The sequence below is a fragment of the Triticum aestivum genome, chromosome 3B (assembly GCF_018294505.1).
Source record: "Triticum aestivum cultivar Chinese Spring chromosome 3B, IWGSC CS RefSeq v2.1, whole genome shotgun sequence".
NCBI classification, from domain to species: Eukaryota; Viridiplantae; Streptophyta; class Magnoliopsida; order Poales; family Poaceae; genus Triticum; species Triticum aestivum.
In genome coordinates this window covers 69,850,719-69,872,748 of record NC_057801.1, presented here as the reverse complement: position 1 = coordinate 69,872,748, position 22,030 = coordinate 69,850,719, and the positions used below count along the sequence as shown (strand labels likewise).

The window sequence follows — 22,030 nt, the reverse complement described above, 5'->3', positions numbered from 1 at the left end:
TCTAAAAATTCTCACAAGCCCCACGTGTGGCACCAGAGGTTGAAGTGGCATGATGAAGGACGAGATTGAAGGACCAAACTACAAAGGGGAGTTGCAGTCGCCTCATCACAAATCTTGCAAAGCCTAGCCTCACCGACCAGAAGGGCCAATTGGAATCTACACCACTGCAGACGACATTGTCGACAAACCGAGATGGGGAGGCTAAGGAAATCTTATTCGCAAAGTCAGCTCCACTGTTGCGAAATCATAACCCTAATCTATCTATGGGGCAACATCAAGGCACTGGGTTCCCCACCCGTCGGGAAGCTGAGCGAAGGAGGGAGGAACCTTTAGGCTCGATGTCGATGATTGACGATGGGGGGCAATGGATCTCTCTTATCGCCTCGCGGGGAAGGGAGGGGGAACCGTGGAGTTTGTGTGTGGGGGGAGGGGGAGGGGACGGTATTTCACCGATTTATAGGAAGTTTTAGCTCAGACACAACTTAACACGTGTATGCGTGCACTCACTATTGTCTAACAGTAAATTCTCACTCCCTCCACTCCGCTCACAAAGAAGAAAGAAGCGCACATTCATCGATATTCTGTGGTAATTATAACTCGATCACAACTTCGTATGTGTACATGTCTGATGTATAAAACCCTACTTCCCGACAACCAAATTTTGAAAAGCCATTGCGGTCCGAACGCCTCACTCCCTCGCTCAACTCACGCTAGCGCCTATTTCCTCCGCGAGCTCCCTCCCCTCCTACCCCAACTCTACCCGCGCGGAAGTATAACCCCATACTTCCCGGCAACCGGATTTTGAAAAGCCGTTGCGGTCCGACCGCCTCACTCCCCCACTCCACTTACGCCCCCCCCTTCCGTGAGCTCCTCCCCCCACTCTCCCCTCTTCCCGCGAAAAGAAACTCCGCCCTCCCCGCCACCGCGTGGCCCACCCTCCCCACCCCCAGCGTCGGTAACTTCATCCCGACAAATCCGCACCTTCCCCCGCGCTGCTGTCGACTCCTCCCGAGCCACCGTGTACTCCGCGTCGGCCCAACTCCATTATCACAAGCTTTTCCTACCCGATTTTCAGCGTAAACATTCTATATATATGCTCGAAAATAAAAGGATGGCATAACTTGCACCGAGCACATCAACATGGACAAACAACAATAGCAACTAACAAAACAGTCTAAACCGAACTACCGAAGTGGAGTGATCCCATCACTGTTCGGTGGCGGTCCAAGGGAGGGGAGGGTGGGAGAAGCGTTCAACAGCAGGTGAGGTCAGCACTGGAGGCGAGGCGAGGACCGGGGCGGAGGGAGGGATTTAACCCCAAACCCCCCGCAGCTTTTTCCACCCTCCCCCTCCCGGATCCGTTCCTTCCGTCCTCCCCCTTCCTCCCTCCCTCCACGGCTCCACCCACCAACTCTCCCTCCCTCCCTCCTCCTCCCGGAGGAGCGCCACCCTCGCCTCCCTCTCCGCCTCGTCGTCACCGGCGCGCGTCGCCCGCGCCCGTCCACCGAGGTTCGTCGCCGGTTCCCGCCCGCACCGAGCACGCCTCCACGAATTTCTCTCTGTTTCGTTTGGTTCGGGTTGGGTTTTACGAGCCCGTACGTACCCTGCGTTGCGTGCGTTGCGTCCTCTCTCGATCGGCGCCATGGTTCGCGGCCGGCCCGGCCGGCGCCGCCGCTGCCGCGTTCCCGTGCGGCTCACCTGTTCGCCGAAAGGCGCCTGCGCGCTGCGTGCGTGCGTGCGTTTCTCCTCGCTCGCTCGCTCGCTCGTCCGTTCGCCAGGACAGGATGTCTGTTCCCTCGGTATTTCGGTTGCCTTTTCGCGTGTTCGTTATTCCTCTGTCTGGATCGCTCCGAGACCACTGCTGTGTTCACCGGCCGACGCTCGTGTTTGTTTGTGATTGAGATTTTGCTGCCTGTTGTTGATTTGTCTCCACTCTGTCTGCACCACAGGCCCACAGCCCTTCCGGTCGCTGATCCTGAATGTGTTGGCACTTGGCAGATACTCTCTGCCTGGCCTCTCTGTTTTCCTTTCCATGGTTGTTTCTGGCGTTTTTTCATTTTGACGTCATATGGATCGGGAGTTACCAAGTGGGAAACCTCGAGCTGTTCGTCGTGAATTCGTGATATGTTTTTCATCAACCATCATGCGTCAAGTTACGCATGGACTGAGTCACTGCACTATGTCGACTCCATTCCAGAGTAGATGGGTTGCTGAATCTGATTCTGATGGATGAATTTTTCTCCAGAAATTTAATGGATGGGTTGTGGGATGGAGTGGATTGGTTTTGCATGCAGCAGTCCATGATCTGATTCATGGTAGAAGTACTAATTGTTTATTTTTGACTTTGTTGATGGTTGCTGTTGGTGCTATTGTTTGTAATGGATGGATGGATGGACGGGTTTTTCCTCCAGCAATTGAATGGATGGGTTGCTGAACGGAGTGGATTGATTTTGCAGCAGCCCATGATCTGATTGATGGTACAAGTACTAAGTACTAGTAACTACTTATTTTTGACTCTGTTGATTGAGTAATGAGAGTAGCCCTTTTGGTTGGAGTACAGAGTTTTTCGTCCAAGGAGTCGAGGACAGTATCTGTCACACTGCCTCCACAGTTTCTGTTGTTTAGATTTGTAAGTTGGAGATCTCGTCTCAAGTGAATCAGCCTAGTGATGATATTGAGTAGCAAACCGGATTCCGCCCTCCCTACGTTGTTGATTTCAGAGTCCCAATTAATTAGTACTTCTTTTTGCCTAACCAAGGGCATTGTTTAGTAATTTTTCATACACATGATTTGTTTTTTGAGTCATGAGAAATGGATGTGCTTCCCTATGGTTTTTCTTAATCCTCCTGGGGTCACTCTCTTTTTGTGTCAAGTTACTGAAAAGAGTTCTGAAGAATCACTTGCTTAACATGTGACCAGATTTTGCGCGACAGTTCTCCGGTTCTTCCTTGGAAGCTTTCTCTGCCTTCTTGATTTGCCCTGTTGGTTGGCTGTGCATGTGCTTTCTTCACTAAAGTGGCTCTTCCTAACTACTATAGTTTTATTTCGCGGTCGTCTAATGATTGATTAGTGGTTCAGACACTAACTAACAAGGATACAGATAGGCGTTGTTTAATTGGCGTGTCTTCGGAAATGGTTCGGTTGCAGTTTGGTGGGTGTCTGTGTGCATGTTTTCGGAAAGATGGGTGTTTACATCACCATCATTGACCCCCCTTTTTAATCTAAAAAAGGCGCAAACGACCCTCTTAAGTTACTTCTTATTCGCTTGTTCGTCGGTACTGTGTTACTTTATGCCTTTCCTCATGATTAAGACCTTCATTTGCCCTGCCGATCTTTGTGGATACTTGGCCAGGCACCATCTTTATCTGTACTAAATCTGTTCGGCCATACTCTTTTCCATTATGGTCTTGAGGCAATGATCTGTTTGGAGTTGGAAAAGTCATTAGGTATGTGCTTTGATAGGTTGTTAATCACTGTCCATTATGTTCATGACAGGTCACAGACCTAACCGGAGTCGAGGCGTTGTTCCATAATCAGCACGGGTGGTGCTCTGCTCATAAGGAATCATCCTTCTTCTATGCTGTCGGGCCCAGGACAAATGGCCCAGCTGTTGCACCCTCAGGACTCTGGGTTCTATGGAAGAAAGGAAATGGGGGGCCGGTGGAGCTTTCTTGAGTTGTTTGGCCTTCGCCGGCGCCTACGGTCCACGAGGAAGATGATCTCTGACAAGAAACATGGTAAGGAAAAAAGCGCTGGTGGTAAGTTGGGGTTGTTCTTTAACCGTAACCGAGTGTCCTTGAGTAAATTGATTTGATTCACTGAAAAAACAATAGGAGTACAGTTGTGGTTGTCATTCATGTATTCAAATACTTTGATTTTCCCATTTGACCTTTTATAAGTAATGATAAAATATAAACTCATAAGCAGGGAAGCTTGTATAAACAATGATAAAATATAAATTCGCACGTTGGGAAGTTACTGTTTAGCACTTAGTGTACTGAAGAATTAGAACCCTACACCTTGACCTGAAATATCTACAAGTATGACAGCTTATGAGCCTACACAATATGTTGTAATTTTTATTGACCGTGAAATTGACTGCAGGAAGTAAGCTTCGAGGTTGCTATGTTCCATTCAAAGACGAAGACAGCGGTGTCACGGATGAGCAGAGAGTTGTCATAGATGAGTACAAAAACACAAAAGTATATACCAATTGCCCACCTTGATTATCAACTTCCGAAGTTCTCTTGATACTTGAATACTAGTACTGATATCCTTTGCTCTGTTAATTTTTCCATTTGTATCCAGTAGTCCATTTTCGTCCTCTGTTTACAGTTCAAGAGAAAAGAACTAAAATCATATGCATCACTGGTCCTTCTCTTTATGTATATCAGTACATAAATTATTGTATATTTGTGTCAGCATCTAGTGTGTATATAAACTCGAATCGCCTCTACTCGTTGTAGTAATACATCTGAAACTTGTTTAGGCAAGGGCATGGATTATTTTGTAAGCATAATTATATGATGATCTGCGTGCTGCTACTGCATTGCATATAAGCAGTTTTTACAAGTACTTCTGTCCTCCAAAGTACTTGCACACAGACAACTAGTTTTCCTCTGGATTTGGAGATGTGAACTGATCATATTCCATCAATTTTCTGGTATTTCAGGTTAAAAATAAACAAAAGGGTTCAAAAAGGAGTTCTGGTAAGTCTGGTCTGAAGTCATTGTTTTCAAGAAAATTGCATGGAAAGGAAGATCAGAAAGAGAAGATGCTTCCTGTCGGACCAAAGCTGCTGCGCACCCTTTCCATACATTACTTGGAAAACAATGACTATGTTCTTAATGGTCAGTCAGCTGCCAATGGTGACGGTTCTTCACACGGCGCTAAACTGTCACCACCAAATGACACCAGTACAAACTTGCAACAGGATACGTTAAGCAACCAGGATGGTTCTGGTACTGACCATGTGAAACGGAAGAGCCACCGTAGCATCTCCATGGATGGGGTTCTTCATAAGGTCCCCTATGGGCAGAGGCTTTCTGGAGATAACATTAGACAAGAACTTCCTCGATCAGCCTCTGCCACATATGACAGGGATGGTCTGAAACCTTACATTGGCACTGCTGCAAAGAGACATGGGAACAGCGGTTTTCGGCGTTCGCGTTCCCTATCTGAATCACTGGAGAGCTACTCTCACTTGCTGGATTCCATTTCAAGCAGTGAATCCAAAAGGGTGCTGACAAGCTCGAAGTCCACTAGGGACCACTCTTTGGATGGCCCTGTTGCAGCAACTGCACTGCAGAGAATTTCCAATTCTCAGCTCAGATCAAAAAGTGTGGTTAGACTTGCTGAATTTCTTGTGATTCCAGAAGACACATTGGCATCAGAAGTTTCAGAGGAAGTTGCTGGAGATGTGAAACTTGCTGTGGATGAGGCTTCTTGTAGTGAGGTTGCTGGTGGCTCTGAGAATCCTGTGTCACTTGAAGAGTTGTTGAGCGAGTGTGATGTCATGGAATCATCGACTAAAGACAATTTATGTATTGCTCCTTTAGCTTCAGAGGTGGTTGAAGTTTCAGAAGAACAAGCTCCTTTAGCTTCTTCAGAGATGGTTGATGTTTCAGAAGAAGCTGCAACTTATGATGATGATCTGGAGGTTCTCTCATCGACCCAAGCCAAGCTGTGTACCGACCCTTCAGCATCTGAAGTTGACATCCCAGAAGAACATGCAACAACCTGCAATGATGATGATGATGATGATCTTATTCACTCATCAACTGGAGCTGATCCATGCACTCTTCTTAGTCTTCTGCAATCAGAAGACGTCGACATTGCAGAACAGCAAGTGCCACCTTCTGATGATCAAATTCAGTCATGCATCACCCAACCTTCAGAAGACATGGACATTGCGGAAGAACTGGCAACAATCTCTGAAGACAATCAGATTCATTCATTTGATGCTTTGAAATCAGTGAAAGGTACTAGCTGTGCCCCTGACCCCAATAGAGATACTGAAGATGAGTTAAATTTATGCTGTGAACAAGAAACTGAAAGTCCAACCTCTGTTCTGGATGTGGCCTTCTCAGACCATCCTGCTGCTAGTTCAGAGAACCATATCATGCTGGATGGTGAGATTTTCATCTAGTACATATGCAAAAACCTGCATTAGCTTTCGATAATTTCAAAATAATCTTGACCTGGATTAGCATCTCAGAATGGCATTCTAAACAAGCAAAATAGCAAAACTTATTATCTTATAAAATATTAAAATACAGCAAACTTGCTACCAAATTACCAACGAAATTAACAAATTCTTGAATTTGCTTTGAATTTGCCCAACTTCTTATTTTAATCTCCTTTTCCTGTTCGTCTGTTTCACAGATTCATCGCTGGTGGAAAAAACTGCCCATTCAAATGAAGTGCACGATCATTCAGTTGGCAGTGATGATGATCTCGATTCTAGCACTTCTGTCAAACCACCAACTAGCTCATTGACTCTGGAGAACATACTTCAGGAGAACAACCTCAGCGACCTGAACGCCCTCCAAGAAGCGGCAGCAGACCCAAAGAACGAGGCCGAGCTGGCCTACGTGAAGGACATATTCAACAAGTCGAGCTTCCGCGACGAGGCGCTGTTCGAAGCTTGGTGCTCGCAGAACCGCGCCGCGCTCCAGGAGGACGACTGCCAGCACTACGATGCCGCCGCCGCGGCCATCGACTTCACCGACATGTCGGCCGACGAGCTGCTCCTGTTCGACCTGACGAACGAGGCTCTTCTCGACGTGTACAAGGACTACGCCGCCGGCGAGTCCAGGCAGCCCCGCTTCTCCGCCTTCCAGCGGCCCAAGCCCGTCGGCGAGCGCGCCCTCAGGGAGCTGCGGTCCAGGGTGGGCCGCCGGCTCGACGAGCGGCCGCAGTCCGGCGTGGAGGTCGACGTCGACGCCGTGCTGTCGAGCGACCTGGCCAGGGCGGACCGCTGGAGCAACTTCCGGCGAGAGGCCGACCAGGTGGCGGGCCTGGTGGCGAACTCCGTGCTCGACAGGCTCGTCACCGAGCTCGCGCTCCAGCTCGCGAAGTTTTGAGTCTGCATAGATAGTTAGCCAGCCATTCATTTATTCTGCCTGCCCCCTTTTTTATTGGTTAGTTAATTAATTTAGATGCTTGATGATGATACATATACACCATGGAAGTGTGAGGGGATGTTACATTACATTACATTATCATGTAGATATCAGAAACCATTTTTGGTTCTTTCCTCCTGGGAGAGGAGAGGAGAATACATAGGAACATGAGTCAGGAGAATGTTGTTAGGTCATCTTAGTGAGTCATCTAGACTAGCTGCTGAGAATTGGGTGGACATGGGAAGCACCTGTTTTGTACTAGTGTCTGTTTTGATGTATCTTACTTCAGGTAAGAAAAATCTTGGAACAACCATTTGTCGGTTCATGCCTTTCTGGTCTTGCTCAAATTTACATGAGGAGAATGCAAGAGATAATTCTTCTGGGTTGATTGGGTTCTTTTTCTTTATTGATTGGGTGCTTGTTCTTTACTTCTTTCTAGACCTTTATTACTGCTTCTCCTTTTGGGGTAGCAAGAACTCACTGATGACAGTGGTCACCGAGAGAGGCTCATAGAAGGCTTGAACCTACTGAAGTGTCTGTCACCAGGACCATGATGTCCAGTCCAAACCATCTACTCCCTCTGTCCCAAAATATAAGAGCAAAAACGTTCTTATATTACGGGACAGAGGGAGTATTGGGGAGCAAGGGGGCGAAGCAACACAAGACAGGGGTGTACAAATATACACCCGTTAACTTTGTCTGTCACCGTAAGAATGTGTAGCTGCAAGCTTAATGGAAGTATTCAAGATATATTATTCCATTTTAATTAACCAAGATAACACTAATCTTCATCTCTGTACATCCATTCGTTTAAAAGACTAAAACTCGCTCCCCCCGGCCCCTGCCTTAGAGCCGGCCTCCAGGTTGCCATGGCCGGGCGTGGTCGAGCTCTGATCTCAGAGCATCTTCAATAGATGACGTAAATTTCAAAAAAAAAAAAAAATAGATGATGTAGATGTAAAAATAACAGACTTTTACATCATCAAGTGACAGAAAGATAGCTCTAACAGATGATGTAGATGTATATTTTTTACTTAAGGATTGCCCGTGATGTAAAATAGGGCCAAGTGATGCAAAAATTTGCATCATTTGTGCTTCTCAAGTTAAACTCGACGGGTCGCACGCAGCCCCAGCCGCCTGACCACCCCATGACGCTACCCGTCCCCATGGACGCCTCCTCTGACCCCGCAGCCGCCAATGCCGCTCCTCGCGGTGGCCGCCTCCACGCTTATCATCGCCGTTTCCGCCATGCCTCCCCCAAATCGGCGCGGCGGATTTGCAGCCCCTCGTTCCGCTGTTGCTAGCGGAATGGAACTGTTGGCGATGAAGATGACAGCGGCTTCGTCTCGAAGAAGATGAATGTGACCCGCGACTGCTGCTTCTGCATCATCACTGGCAGCTGCTGCTGCCGTGCCTTCTCCCACACCATCTCCCGTCCTGTCACCGACCGTATAGGAGCCGTTGACGCCCGCCGCTCTTGTCTCCAACTTGCTCGACGCAATGCCGCGGCCATGGAAGAGTAGACCAGACTATCGCTTTTACATCATCTATTAAAGTTGGAGGTTTTTGGTGATGTAAAAAATGCACTTTTAGGTGATGTATATTTTACTCGAACCATAATTTAGTGATGTAAAATACATCATCTATTAAAGATGCTCTGAGACCGCATGTTAGTGGTCGAAGGGGTAAGAAAAATAAAGAGCCAAGGAGGAATTTTTTTAGGTAAAGAAAGAGGAATAGATGTGGGCTTACATGGGAAGCTCCATGAGGAAGCTACACCAACCAAACTTGACTAGATGGCCTCGCCTGGCCCGCCCGGCCCCGGCCCGGGTTATATGGGCCAGGCACGCTAACTGCATGGACCGCACGAGTGCTGCCCTCCCTGGCTGAGACACGACATTACTATTAAACGGGCCGGCCCATCAGCCTGTTTAGCCGCCAGCCCACCTATTATTCAGCCTTTAGGCCTATAAAATTTTGGAAAAAACTAAATGGGCCATGCCGTGTCGGCACGCATGCCCAGCCTCCAGGCCCAGACCGGCACGCTTGCTTACGGGCCGGCCTTCCAGGCAGGGACGAGACTTACATGCTCCCTCCCTGTGCTTCCATCCGTGCTCCCGCGTACGTGGCTTGATTTGATTGGAAGAAAATAAGGTCCGGCCCCATTCCCTGAAAATCAGAGGAAGATGATTAGATTAGAAAAGAAAAAAAATGACAGCCGTAGGATGAAGTGGGAGCACGGATGGGAACATGGGAAAGGAGCAGGCAAGCCGAATCCTCCAGGGCCCAGTTGGCCAGGTTTGACACCAACCGAGCGCAATCGATCGATCGGCCGACCAAATTTCCCCGATATTTCCCTGGAACAAATAATTTTCCCAATATTTTTAAATCCCTAGCGGGCCGCCGCTGGTCTCTGCGCACGCCGGCGCTGGCAGCCCGCCACCCCTTGACCTCGAAGGCTCGACGGGCGACGGATCCGCCTGCCGACCTGCCCACGGCGCCGCTCGTCTCTCCACCCGCGCACGCCGGCCCCGCCGCTCCCTGCCTCCCCCTGCTTTCTGCAGCAGTGCTGGGGAGGAGGCAGAGGAAGCGGCCAGCCGCAAACGGTCAGGCGACACGGCAATTTCCAGCAGCAGCAACAATAACCCGGTAGGCATTATCCTTTCACCGTCCGGATGAAGTGATTAATTCTGACACCCCACCGTTGTAACCAGACAGGGAGAAGCTCTCCTCGTTGCTTTCTCCAGAAATCAGCAACTGGGATTTGGCAAGTACTCCCTTCGTCCCATAATGTAAGATGCTTTTTGACACTACACCAGTGTCAAAAAGCGTCTTACATTATGGGACGGAGAGAGTAGGTGGTTTCCAAGTAGTTACGAAGGAAGTAAAATTCTACCTAAGTCAACTATGCTTGATATAAAATTTTAAAATAGCAAAGAGAGAAAAACCTTCTCTTAAAAGTTGTTGAAGATTTCCTCCAGGCATGAAGTCATAAACAAGAGCTAGGCCCTTTTTATTTTGGCAATATCCTTGTAGAGTCACGAGATTCTTGTGATGAACTTTGGACAAGGCTTGCACCTAGGCAACAGATATGGTAATCAAATATCCTAGAACTCAACCCAATTGCATCATTTCATAGGATATGGACCCTGGGAAGGGTTTTAGATGTCTTGGAGACTTATAGTTTACTTCTTATTGAAGAGAACATTAATTTGACCTAGTTGGTTTTGTCGTATATACCTCAGGGAGGAAGTCTGTTGACTCTGCTATTGATGTCTCTATAAGCACTTTAACAGCTAGTTCATCACCATTTTCCAGTATGCCATGATAGACAGTACCGAAACCTCCTTTTCCAATGATTGACACGAAGTCCTTGGTTATTAGCTTCAGCTCTGCATATGTGAACCATCTAATATCGATATGGAGGGGAGTTTCCTCTTCATACATATTGTAATCCTCATTGTCTCCTGTCTTCCCTTCAAGGTTAGGAAGTCGTGTTTAGATCAAAGATTTTGACTATTGTTTAATGTCTAGCGTCAATTGCATTGATGAAAACAGAATTTTAGATAGTAGCATTTTGTTTTACCTTTCCAGCATAACATCCAGAATATGCCCATGCACTACCAGAAAGGATACCAGTATCGCTAGAGCTATCACTGCAATGAACAATACATGCATGGTGTTCTTCTTCTTACTTTTTTTTCAAAAGGGGGGACTCCCCGGCCTCTGCATCAGAAAGATGCATACGGCCACATTTATTAAATAAAAATAAATAAGTTCAACAGAGTCTAGCGGTCTGCTCCAAGAAGAGTTGGCTCACACAGAGCAACAAAAGCAAAAAAGGCCCAAAAGCCACAACCGGCTGGCAAAAGATGAATAGGTAAACTAGTCATCTATCCTATTACATGACCGCCATCCAAACCGGTTGAAGATATCCCGTGCTACCATCTCCCACCGGAGAGATCCAGTAACCAAACGCTCCCTGGCCTCCGTCGGAGTGAGTAAGGACCACATACGGATTAGTGCAGTAGCCCGGAATAAAACCTGCAAAAAATGAATAGTTGTTTTGTTAAAAGCCAAATCATTTCTGCAGTTCCAAATTGCCCATAACAACGCACACGCTCCTACGCGAATTTGTCTAGCTGTTTCGGACTCTATCCCAACCAGCCACGTTCCAAATAACGACCTAACCGAATGCGGAGGAGGAATGTTAAAGGCAACTTGCACCGAACGCCATAAGACCTTTGCCAACGGGCAATCAAAAAAGAGGTGCTTGATATTTTCATCCCGATCACAGAAACTACACCTAGTAGATCCTGTCCAGTTTCGCTTAACCAGATTATCTTTCGTTAAGATAACTTGTTTATGTACAAACCACATAAACACTTTGATTTTCAGAGGAACCTTAACTTTCCAAACATGTTTGGATGTAGGAATCACACTAGAATTGATGGCATCAATATACATCGACTTGACTGTGAATTCCCCTGATCTAGTAAGCTTCCAACACAACTTATCGGGCTGATGCGTAAGCTGAACCTCCATCAGCCTACGCACCAGATGAAGCCAGTCTTCCCACCGGTCTCCAACAAGCACCCTCCTAAACTGAATATTCAGGGGAGTGGACTGCAAACTCGTTGCAACCAGAGCATCACGACGCTGCACAATACGATAAAGCGAAGGATACTGAAGCGCCAACGGCGCATCCCCCAGCCAAGTATCCTCCCAGAAGCGAGTATTGTTGCCATCACCAACAATAAACTTTGTTCTGTTAAAAAAAGTGGCTTTGACTCTCATTAGCCCTTTCCAGAAAGGCGAATCAGTCGGTCTGACTGTCACCTGCGACAAAGTCTTAGAGTAGAGGTACTTGTTACGCAGAATCTGTGCCCAAGTAGCTTCAGTCTCAGCTGCTAACTTAAATAGCCACTTACTGAGAAGACATCTGTTCTTGACCTCAAGATTTTCAATACCAAGACCCCCTTGGTTCTTCGGACGACAGATGACGTCCCATTTGGCTAAACGGTACTTTCTCTTAAGTTCATCACTTTGCCAAAAGAAACGGGACCGATAGAAGTCCAGCCTTTTCCTAACTCCAACTGGTACTTCAAAAAAGGACAGAAGGAACATAGGCAAGCTCGTGAGCACCGAATTAATAAGAATCAACCGGCCTCCATACGACATGAGTTTGCCCTTCCAGCAACTCAGTTTCTTCTCAAACCAATCCTCGATACACTTCCATTCACTGTTAGTCAGCTTACGATGGTGAATGGGGATAACTAGGTAATTGAACGGGAGTGCTCCCAATTCACACCCAAAAAATTGCTTATAAGCATCCTGTTCCTCTTTGGCTCTACCAAAACAGAACAACTCACTTTTATGGAAGTTAATCTTCAGACCGGTCAATTGCTCAAACAGGCACAGCACCAGCTTCATATTTCTCGCTTTGGCCAAGTCATGCTCCATAAAGATGATCGTATCATCCGTGTACCAGACCACCTACCTGGCCGGCCTCCTTTGCCCTACCTATCAGGATTGCCAACATGTCAACAACGATGTTGAACAAAATAGGAGACATTGGATCACCTTGTCTCAGACCCTTATGTGTCTGGAAATAATGACCGATATCGTCATTCACTTTAATTCCAACACTTCCTTTTTGCGTGAAGGATTCGACTTGTCGTCTCCAAACTTCATCGAAACCCTTCATGCGTAGTGCCTGTTGAAGGAAAGGCCATTTGACTTTGTCGTACGCTTTCTCGAAATCCACCTTGAAAACAACGCCATCAAGTTTTTTTGTGTGAATCTCATGGAGCGTTTCATGCAAGACCACAACCCCTTCAAGGATGTTCCTGTCCGGCATGAAAGCAGACTGAGTAGGCTGCACCACAGTATGTGCAATCTGTGTGAGCCTATTCGTCCCGACCTTGGTAAAAGTTTTGAAACTAACATTGAGAAGACAGATAGGCCAGAATTGCTCAATCCACACTGCCTCTGTGTTCTTGGGAAGTAACGTTATCGTTCCAAAATTCAGTTGAAAAAGGTGAAGCTGGCCGGAGAATAAATCATTGAACAAAGGTAATAGATCTCCTTTAATAATGTGCCAACACTTCTTGTAAAACTCTGCCGGGAAACCATCCGGGCCAGGAGCCTTATTATTCTTCATCTGGGAAATGGCCTCAAACACCTCTTTCTCAAAGAAAGGAGCTACTAAAATATCATTCTCAACAGCCGTAAGTTGAGGCATATCCTCAATCCTAGACTCATCCAGTAACACACAGTTGTCCTCTGGAGGCCCAAACAGCTGCTTGTAATACTCAGTAATATATTGCTTTAAGTTTTCCTGGCCAAGAATCGTTCCCTCGTCTTGTTCAAGTTGAAAGATCCTCTTTCTATGCTTACCATTGGCGATCAAGTGAAAAAATTGAGTGTTTGCGTCCCCCTGAACGACTCTACAGACCTTAGCCCGAAGCGCCCACTTTAGTTCTTCCTCGTGAAGGAGCTCTTTCAACCTCATTTCCGCCTCAAGCTTGGCATGAAGCTCCGAGGCTGGCAGGATCATGGTTTCGACCTTTACATCAAGGGACTGAATAAGCGCAAGGAGCTGCTCCTTTTCAACCTTATAAATCCCGCTGAGATGCTTAGCCCACCCACGTAGGAAGCTTCTCAAATGCCTAATTTTATTCTGCCAGCGTTCGAGTGCAGACTGACCTCCTGCATCTTTAGCCCACTCTCTGGCTACGAGATCCAAGAAGCCTTCTCGCTCAAACCAAGCAAGCTCGAACCAGAAAACATTTTTATTTCCCAAGTGGGTGGCCTCCCCCGAATCGAGAAATAAAGGCGTGTGGTCAAAAATACCACGAGTAAGCGCCTGGACTGTGACATAAGGGAATTTCTGCTCCCACTCGACGCTAGCCAGAACTCGATCCAGCTTCTCAAACGTCGGATTTGGCAAGGCGTTAGCCCAGGTAAACTTGCGGCCCGAAAGCTCTATCTCCCGCAGGTCAAGGCTTTCAATGATTGTATTAAACATAAACGACCATCGTCCGTCAAAATTGTCATTATTCTTCTCATCACTCCTGATGATATTAAAATCACCCCCCACCAGGATAGGTAATTGTTCAGACCCACAAATCCTAACCAGATCGGCCAAGAAATCCGGTTTGAGCTCGGGCTGAGCGGCACCATATACCGCTACCAAAGCCCAGTTAAACCCATCTGCCTTCGACCTCACCCTAAACTTAACCGCAAAATCTCCCATGACCACGCTCCGGACTTCTAACGAATCACATCTAACTCCGAGTAAAATCCCACCCGATCTTCCTCGCGGAGGTAGACAATGCCAATCAAAATCAATACCCCCCGACAGAGTATTAAGAAATTGTGGCGAGAAGTTGGCTCTACCCGTTTCCGACAAAGCAATAAAGTCCAACTTGTGTTCAATAGAAGCCTCAGCAAGAAACCTTCTTTTAGCCAAGTCTTTCAGACCTCTGCTATTCCAAAAGATTCCCTTCATATCTCATCGTGGAATTTTTTCGCCGTCCTAATCCGAGCACTCCTCCGCACAGCGGAAACCGGGTAAATCTTCCGCTTCCATTTGCATTTAGGAGCAATGAAACTCTCCAGCTGGTCCTCACAACCAGTCTCAGAGGTATGCAAGTCGACAACGTCTACTCGCTCATCCTCCTCCTCAGGCTCAGGAGACGGTTGAGCCAGATCCGCACAAAGATTATCGAGCGCCCTGACCCCTAAAGCGTCGATATCTGAATCATTCATGGGTTTGACCGCAGCTAAGTTACGAATCATCTCAAGCGCCCGATCGGCTTCTAAATCCAGCATATCATTAACCGAGGTTGAGATTTCACTATCATTACTACCTAGTGAAATTCCTAACTGATTTGCATTATTAATAATCTCATCATTAGAAAAATGCAAAATAGAATTAGAGGTATTGACCGACATACCAGTAGTGACATCCACGTCACGTAGCTTGGCCGCCCTCATAGCGCACTGCTGCTGTATGTCGTCCACTTCCGGGTGGTCCTGGAGATGGCTACTCAACCGTCGCCCCTCAGAGACCGGATCCGGAATACCCCCGAACGCAATCACCTCCTCCCGAGTTGCTGCAGAGGAGAACTCCAAAACGGGGGAAGGTGGAACCAGGGCCTCCTGCCCGAGCTCCCCATCCATCCCGGCCCAACGACTAGGCAGCGACACCGGCGTAGAAGGTCCGCAGGCCTCCCTAGGCGCCCCCGGAGGAGAGAGCCCCGAGGCCACCTGCCCTGAGCCCTCTCCGGAAATCAACGCCAACGCCATCGCAACCGGCCCGGCCAAAGGGGAGGAGGGATCCCCTCCCGATGAGTGAAGCAGCACCGTGTGGAGCCCGTCCTCCGGAAGCCCCGATGGTAGCGCGGAGGCCTCCTGCCCCACGCCCCCATCAAACGAAGGCACCGCCTTCCGAACCTAAGAGACCACTGATGCAGCGGAAGAATCCGAAATCACCATCTTCGGACCCCCGCCAGCGAGTGCAGTCACCGCCGCCTCAACCCTGACCGAACTCGGTGAAGCACCAATCAAAGGAACCACAGACTCCTCAGACTCCAGCACCGGCAGCGTATGCTCAAACGCCTCATCAGACTCCACGCGATCACTCCAAAGTCTCGGAGACGCAGACGCCGGCTCGAACGACCCGAATCTGAGAGTAGTCGAAGGGACTGTAGAAGATGGTGGCGTACCATCGGCAGACGTCTGAGAGTCAGCACCCGGCACAGTGGACAACTCTCGTCCGGTGTCCGCTGCTGGTGCCTCCTTTAAAGCCGAACCATCATCACCCTCATGCATATCAGTATCCGTCCCATTGACCACCTCAGCAAACAGACTCTCATCCTCGAACTCAATGACAAGGTTATAGATGTGGCCGCGATAAGCCCACTTAACCACCTCAGGTACGTACTCGATGTTCAGCACACTAACCAGAATACGGGCAATTCCATGGGCTCTGGTGAAGTCCATATCCACTCTCTCTGGTCTGCCCACCATGATACCCAAACTGGCCACCACCCGAGCATCCTGCATCGGCTTGGAGGGGGCCCCAGAGAACCGCAACCAAACCTGAGTCAGCGGCTTGCCCATAGGCTCAATCCTCTTCCACTCGTGGAACTCAAGCACCCCATCAGTACCCAGCACCTTGCACATTCCGAAGCTTAGAAGTCTCTGGAGATCCTCCACTGACGGAAACTCAACCCGAAACAGATTGTCCTCGATGGTAACAAGCTCCCACTGGAAATCCCCAGGAGCTAACTCTTTGAGCCTCTGAACAATCTGTGCCTCCGAGACATCTCCTCTGGCCACTTTGACTAACCCAGTCGTTAAGCTCAAAGTCTCGTCAGGAACCCTCACCTCTGCTGGAGATTCAAAGAAAGTAAGCTCGGCACAATACACTCCATACATCACGAGTGCTGGTGCCTGATCTCTCAAAAACGGACAGTCCCCCGAGTCGTGTGCTGATTTTCCACAAGTGCCACAAAGCTCAGCTAAAAAATATATCTTACTTGAGCAGAATATATCTTTGACTTTTGAGCATATGGGACATGATTACACAACATATAAAATAAAAATCAGCTCAGCTAAAAAATATCAGCTGCAACTGGTCTATCAATTAATGATTATAAGATTATAACATGTCTGCATTTTCTCACATGACAAACTTGCTAGTGATCTTTCTAAACAATTGAACCTTCTCAAGGAAAAAAAACATAGTTTCTAAATATGTGTGGTTATTAATTGGTTCTTACTTCTTACGTGCCTTTCATGTTGAAAGCACATAGGTTATAAAGTTCTACATGCTAGTATATGCCACCTAAACTGGACTTCGATAACCATCCGTTTGGAGCTCCACTGCTTCAGCTATCGGGCACTGCAGCTGGAGTAGCAGCTTACGTTTAAACAATTTCTAGTTCAGATTAGGTTTCTGCTACCTGGGGCAGATATTCCTGTACTTTCCTTATCTAAGCGTATATTCGGGACGGAAATCTCCTGTTGAGGTGGTAAATTTGAGTACCAGCAGGGAGTGAGCCCAGCCCAGCACTACCTGTCAGTTTGCCAATTGAATGTTTCTTGCTTGATTCGGCTTTCATTACAAGTCTCGTCTTTAACCAGTTATTGCTTTCTTAGTAGCAGCATTATAAATCCGCTGAATTGATCTATTCGGATAATACGGATGGACGAGGTCACACAAGCCGTTGAAAACTTGAAAAGGGAATGGAGCCAAGCAGTTGCACAGCTTGAGGTGTGCATTGCTGCAATTGAATCTTGTGGGAAGATGGGAAAAGGGACGGAAGAAGCGATGTCTCTTCCTAGGTTGAATGGTTCTGCACAGGATGCGCTGCAATTGCTCAATGCACTGCAGTGCAGGCTTGATCTTCTGGCAGAGCAGCTACCCACTTTTGAAGAAGTTCAGTCTGGACAGGCAACCTTAGGGTCATGGAAGGAACAATATCAGAGGTAAGCTGTTCTTAGAGTTCTTTTTGCTTGCTTTGTTTCTTTAGTTTTTGTATACAACTGATTTTTGTTTTTCAGGCTGCGTGTGAGCCTGAGGAGTGCTAACTTACAAGCAAAAGCGAACATTGGAAAGGCTGCTCAAGAAGAGGTGTGTGGTTTTTCTTCAGAGTATGCTCCATTAATTTGATACTTTACTAACTGAGCAATGCTAGCTTACCTGTGATTTAAGGTGCTCTCACAATCTAATTTTGCTTTCTCTAGAGGGAGCTTCTTCTGGGAGGTGGTGAAGATTCAACTATCCGGAGGCGTAATCTCCAGTAAGTTGATTAAATGAGGTCTTTGTATTCTTGATATATTTTTGGAATATTTGAGACGTTAGTTATAAAATGGGTTTGATGATCTGTTCAGTTTCACCGGAATTTCCTCAAAGTGTAGAACTCGTGAAGGCCTCCATAGGCTGTGAATTAGTTCTAATGGAACAAGTCTACTTTCCTCATTCAGACTATTGAGATAGTCGATTTAACTCCTTCAATTATGGAACTGGTTATTTAACCCTCTCATATGGCCATTAGTGGTTCTGCTGACGCGGAGGTGGTTTTGCCACTCTAGCAGCTTACATCGCAGAATATGCGATGGTGATATCCAGTCAATAATCAGCAGCAAATAGAAAATGTAACTCTTCGAGGACGTATCTGGTGTACCGGGGTAATTGGTGCTACAGGTGCACCGGACCCCGGTTGCACATTCAAAAAAGTTCAAAAAAATCCGAAAAAAAATTAGTGCATTGACACAACATCATTCGATGTTGTCACAAAATTTCATATCAAAATTCGAACCATTGCACGAGATACAAAAATGACAAATTTGGCATCAATGTGAACCTATATAAGTTGGGCTTTAGATTTGGCACATTATCACATTGATGTCAAATTTATCATTTTTGTCTCGTGTAATTTTTTGAATTTGGATATAAATATTTGTATCTCGAGCAATTTTTTGTATCTCGTGTTCTGTCTTCTTGCCCGCTCCATTACTGGTAGAACTCCCATGAATGTCATGCTCAGTTAAACTGCAGGGAGCAACTGTAACAATATTTATGCAGCCCCAAGCACATTTCTTGCCTAGAAGAATGCAGATATGCCAAGTCCTTCTATCGAGAATTTCTGTAAGGTATGCCATGTCTTTTGAAGGTAGACATGTCAGTTACCCATGTGGTTGAGAACCTGAAGTAACTGAATCCAATTGTGCAAATCGAAAGGGGTTGATAAATTGAGCAATCCAAACAAGAATTGAAATAGGCAGATGCCAAAGAAGAACAAAAAGTACACAAATTTGGCAATGACTCCCGTGCTTGAAGGAGAGCTTGGCTTCTAGAGGGATCAGCAAGCTTGTTTTCAAAGTAGGTGCAACCAGACAGATGTGATGGTTGGCTTCTACAGTGAGTGTTGCAAGGCTTTAAAGTTGGAGTCATTGAGACAGTCGGTGTGCATAGGGTGCGACAGGCAGGTGGCATTTTTCGAATGTGTCGACATAGCAGCAGCAGCCACTGCCACGCGTAGTTAATCAATCATGATCTCATCTCCTTTCTATGAAGGCAGTGTGGTACTCACTGGGGATGCTTGCAGATTGGCAGTGGATGTGTTCAGTGATGGAGGGTCATGCCCTTATGGGTGACAGGCATGGTGATGTTGACCGCGGATATGGATAGAATAGGGATAATGATAACTTCTCTTGCTTGAACTATGAAATGTGGTCAACAAATTACAAATTGTTGTGTAACTCTTCTATATGACCTCAAATTGAAATCGCACTGCACTAATTAAAAAAATCACCTTATATATTATTTAACAATTCTATAATTTATGTCTGTACAATGAACACGAACCTGCTAAATGATGCAGGACAAAGACTGGGATGACATCCGCGGCAGAAAGTATTACTGAGAGCCTCCGTAGGTCTCGGCAGTTGATGGTTCAGGTAAGCACTCCTGCTTGTATAGTTGATTTCTCATATGCTAATGATTTCCATGTCGTAAGTTCAGAAGTAATTTATTATATATGTTTTGACAGGAAGTGGAAAGAAGCGCTAATACCTTGTCAACTTTTGGTAAGTTTTCCTGTGATTAAGCCTGTGCGTAGGATGCTCGCTTGTAAGGTTCTGTACATTTAAGCCTGATCAAGCTTTCCTCACAAATGTACAGTTATTTGATTGTAGACTTTTGTTGGTTATTCATTTGTTACTAAGGAACCATGGCAGTCATGTGCTTCATGTTTTCCATATGAATAAGAACTACTCTTTTTCTGCCATTTAACGCATTTCCAGACCTATCGAGGCAACGTTGCTAGCTACTTTTTATTTTATTTTGATGCAGATGAATCGACAAGTGTTCTCCGAAAGGCTGAAGGTGAATATCAAGGACACCGCTCTTTGCTGATGCGCACCCGTGGTTTGCTCTCCGCGATGCAACGACAAGATGTTCTTGATAGGTATGTAGCACCAACCGTTTATGATGTTGGTCGTGCAGTCTTCATTCTGATCTTTCAGTGAAACAAAAGAAGTGGAACAAATGTCTATTTTAAGTCATATATACCTGCTCTGGTTGCGATATGCATTTGGTTTCCATCCGCAAGACGAGTTTCTGCTTGTGTAACAACAATACTGTCTGGGTTGGGTTATCTCTTTCCAGGATCATCCTGACTGTTGGGTTCCTCATATTCTCCTTGGCGGTTCTGTATGTTGTCTCGAGACGTATTGGCCTGTTGACACTGCAAAGGAAGTTGGCTGATGCAATCAGATCGGGCTCAGTATCAGCTGGAGACATATTGGGTAAAGTGCCCCAAGATGGACCTGCCCAGCAAATGCTCCTCCCATCTATGATGAACTGTGATTTACTTCCATCCATTGTTTGTTGTACGTGAGCTTACAACCAGAAGCAAGCTTAGCTTTCAGAGTTGTTATTTCTGGGTACATGTTGTCTAAAGTTTTGAGTCTTGAACTCTTGATAGATAGATAGTATAACCATTTCTGACTCGAGATGTGATATATGCATATCCCTTTCTTTTGTACTCCCTCCGTAAATAAATATAAGAGCGTTTAGATAACTAAACAGGGGGAGTATTATTCTGAAGTATTCTATTTGTGAGTTCTGACTGCATACATAGCTTCAGAAACGATCTTATATTATGTGATGGAGGGAGTAGCATTTATCTTCTGCAAATTCTTTCATTCATATTTTAGAATAGTGCTTTCTTCTCCACCAGTCTATTATATACTTAGGTTCTGTATCAATCCACTTCTTTTCATTATCAAACACAGGGTTCCTTTTTGTTTTCTACTTGGATTCTGATGTGAACTTGTAAGCATTTTTTTAAGCTATTTCCAGTCTGTGCCAATCTGTTCTGAATGAAGATTCAACGGTTCCCTGACAAACCATTCATAATCTTTTTTTTTTTTTTTTGCGGGTGAACCATTCATAATCAACCAAGTCTTTCTAGACCTTTGTGCTTTAGAACTATGTCACCAGTGTGTCAGGGGAGGAAAATGAAAGGAAGTCAAATTCAGATTGTGTTTCATACCAAGAAAGAAACAGAAGGGTCGGGAGAAAAGCTTAAGTGGCCATATATGAGTGCAGCTTTCTCCAGATATTTGCTTCATGCGTGGCAAGTGGTGAGCGAGCTAGTGGCGATCGATTGATAGACAATGAAGTTCACATGGTTATGCAGGTGCTGAGATGCATGACTCGAATCACGCCTACCGTATATAGTGGATTGCAAATTCTGTCCGGGTCGTATTCATCTTCTGGTCCATCAATTTTGATTCGACTGATTTGTTGGCTGCTCCACCACCATGTACAGGGGCTGGTCCAACGCATGGATAAGCACAAGCGCAATGATACCCCGATTCTCCACTCATTTACAGAACAATTTGTGAACACTTTTCTAAAACTCATGAAGATTTTCTCATATTTGTGAACAATTTTTAAATTCACAACTTGTTAAAATCGGCAAACTTTTTGAAAAAAACCATGTCCATTTTAAAAAACTGTTATTTTTTTATAACTTATGAACATTTTAAAGTTTCGTGAGTATTTTTCCCATATTAGTGATAATTTTAAAACCTAGGTTATTTTCTAAATTGGTGAGCATTTCCTAAATTTGTAAATATTTTTTGCACTTCACAAAAATGTAAATTCTTGAATATTTTTATCTACTGGTCCATCAATTTTGATTCAACTGATTGGTCTGCTGGTCCACCACCAACCAACGCATGGATAAGCACAAGCGCAATGATACCCCGCCGATACTCCACTCATTTTATGTTTTTTGAAATTCATAAAGATTTTTTTCATATTCGTCAATATTTTAAATTTGCAAATGTTTAAAATTTATAATTGTTTTTGAAAAATTCAA

The 22,030-nt window shown here is 45.9% G+C and overlaps 1 protein-coding gene and 1 pseudogene across 3 annotated transcripts; both read left to right on the top strand.

Annotated features, from left to right (window-relative positions):
• Window positions 1-1,389: 1,389 nt before the first annotated feature.
• On the top strand, window positions 1,390-7,437 carry LOC123068632 (uncharacterized). Of its 3 annotated transcripts, XM_044491240.1 has the most exons (6): window positions 1,390-1,509; window positions 3,496-3,737; window positions 4,105-4,202; window positions 4,673-5,981; window positions 6,090-6,131; window positions 6,385-7,437. In XM_044491240.1, the coding sequence occupies exons 2-6, from the start codon at window positions 3,578-3,580 to the stop codon at window positions 7,083-7,085; spliced, it is 2,310 nt and encodes a 769-aa protein (XP_044347175.1). In that variant the 5' UTR covers window positions 1,390-1,509; window positions 3,496-3,577; the 3' UTR covers window positions 7,086-7,437. The 3 variants fall into 3 exon arrangements, with proteins under 3 accessions (XP_044347175.1, XP_044347176.1, XP_044347174.1); XM_044491241.1 differs by lacking the exon at window positions 6,090-6,131; XM_044491239.1 differs by having other exon boundaries at window positions 4,673-6,131.
• Window positions 7,438-9,437: 2,000 nt separating this feature from the next.
• LOC123068630 (uncharacterized) lies at window positions 9,438-20,832 on the top strand (annotated as a pseudogene).
• Window positions 20,833-22,030: the final 1,198 nt, after the last annotated feature.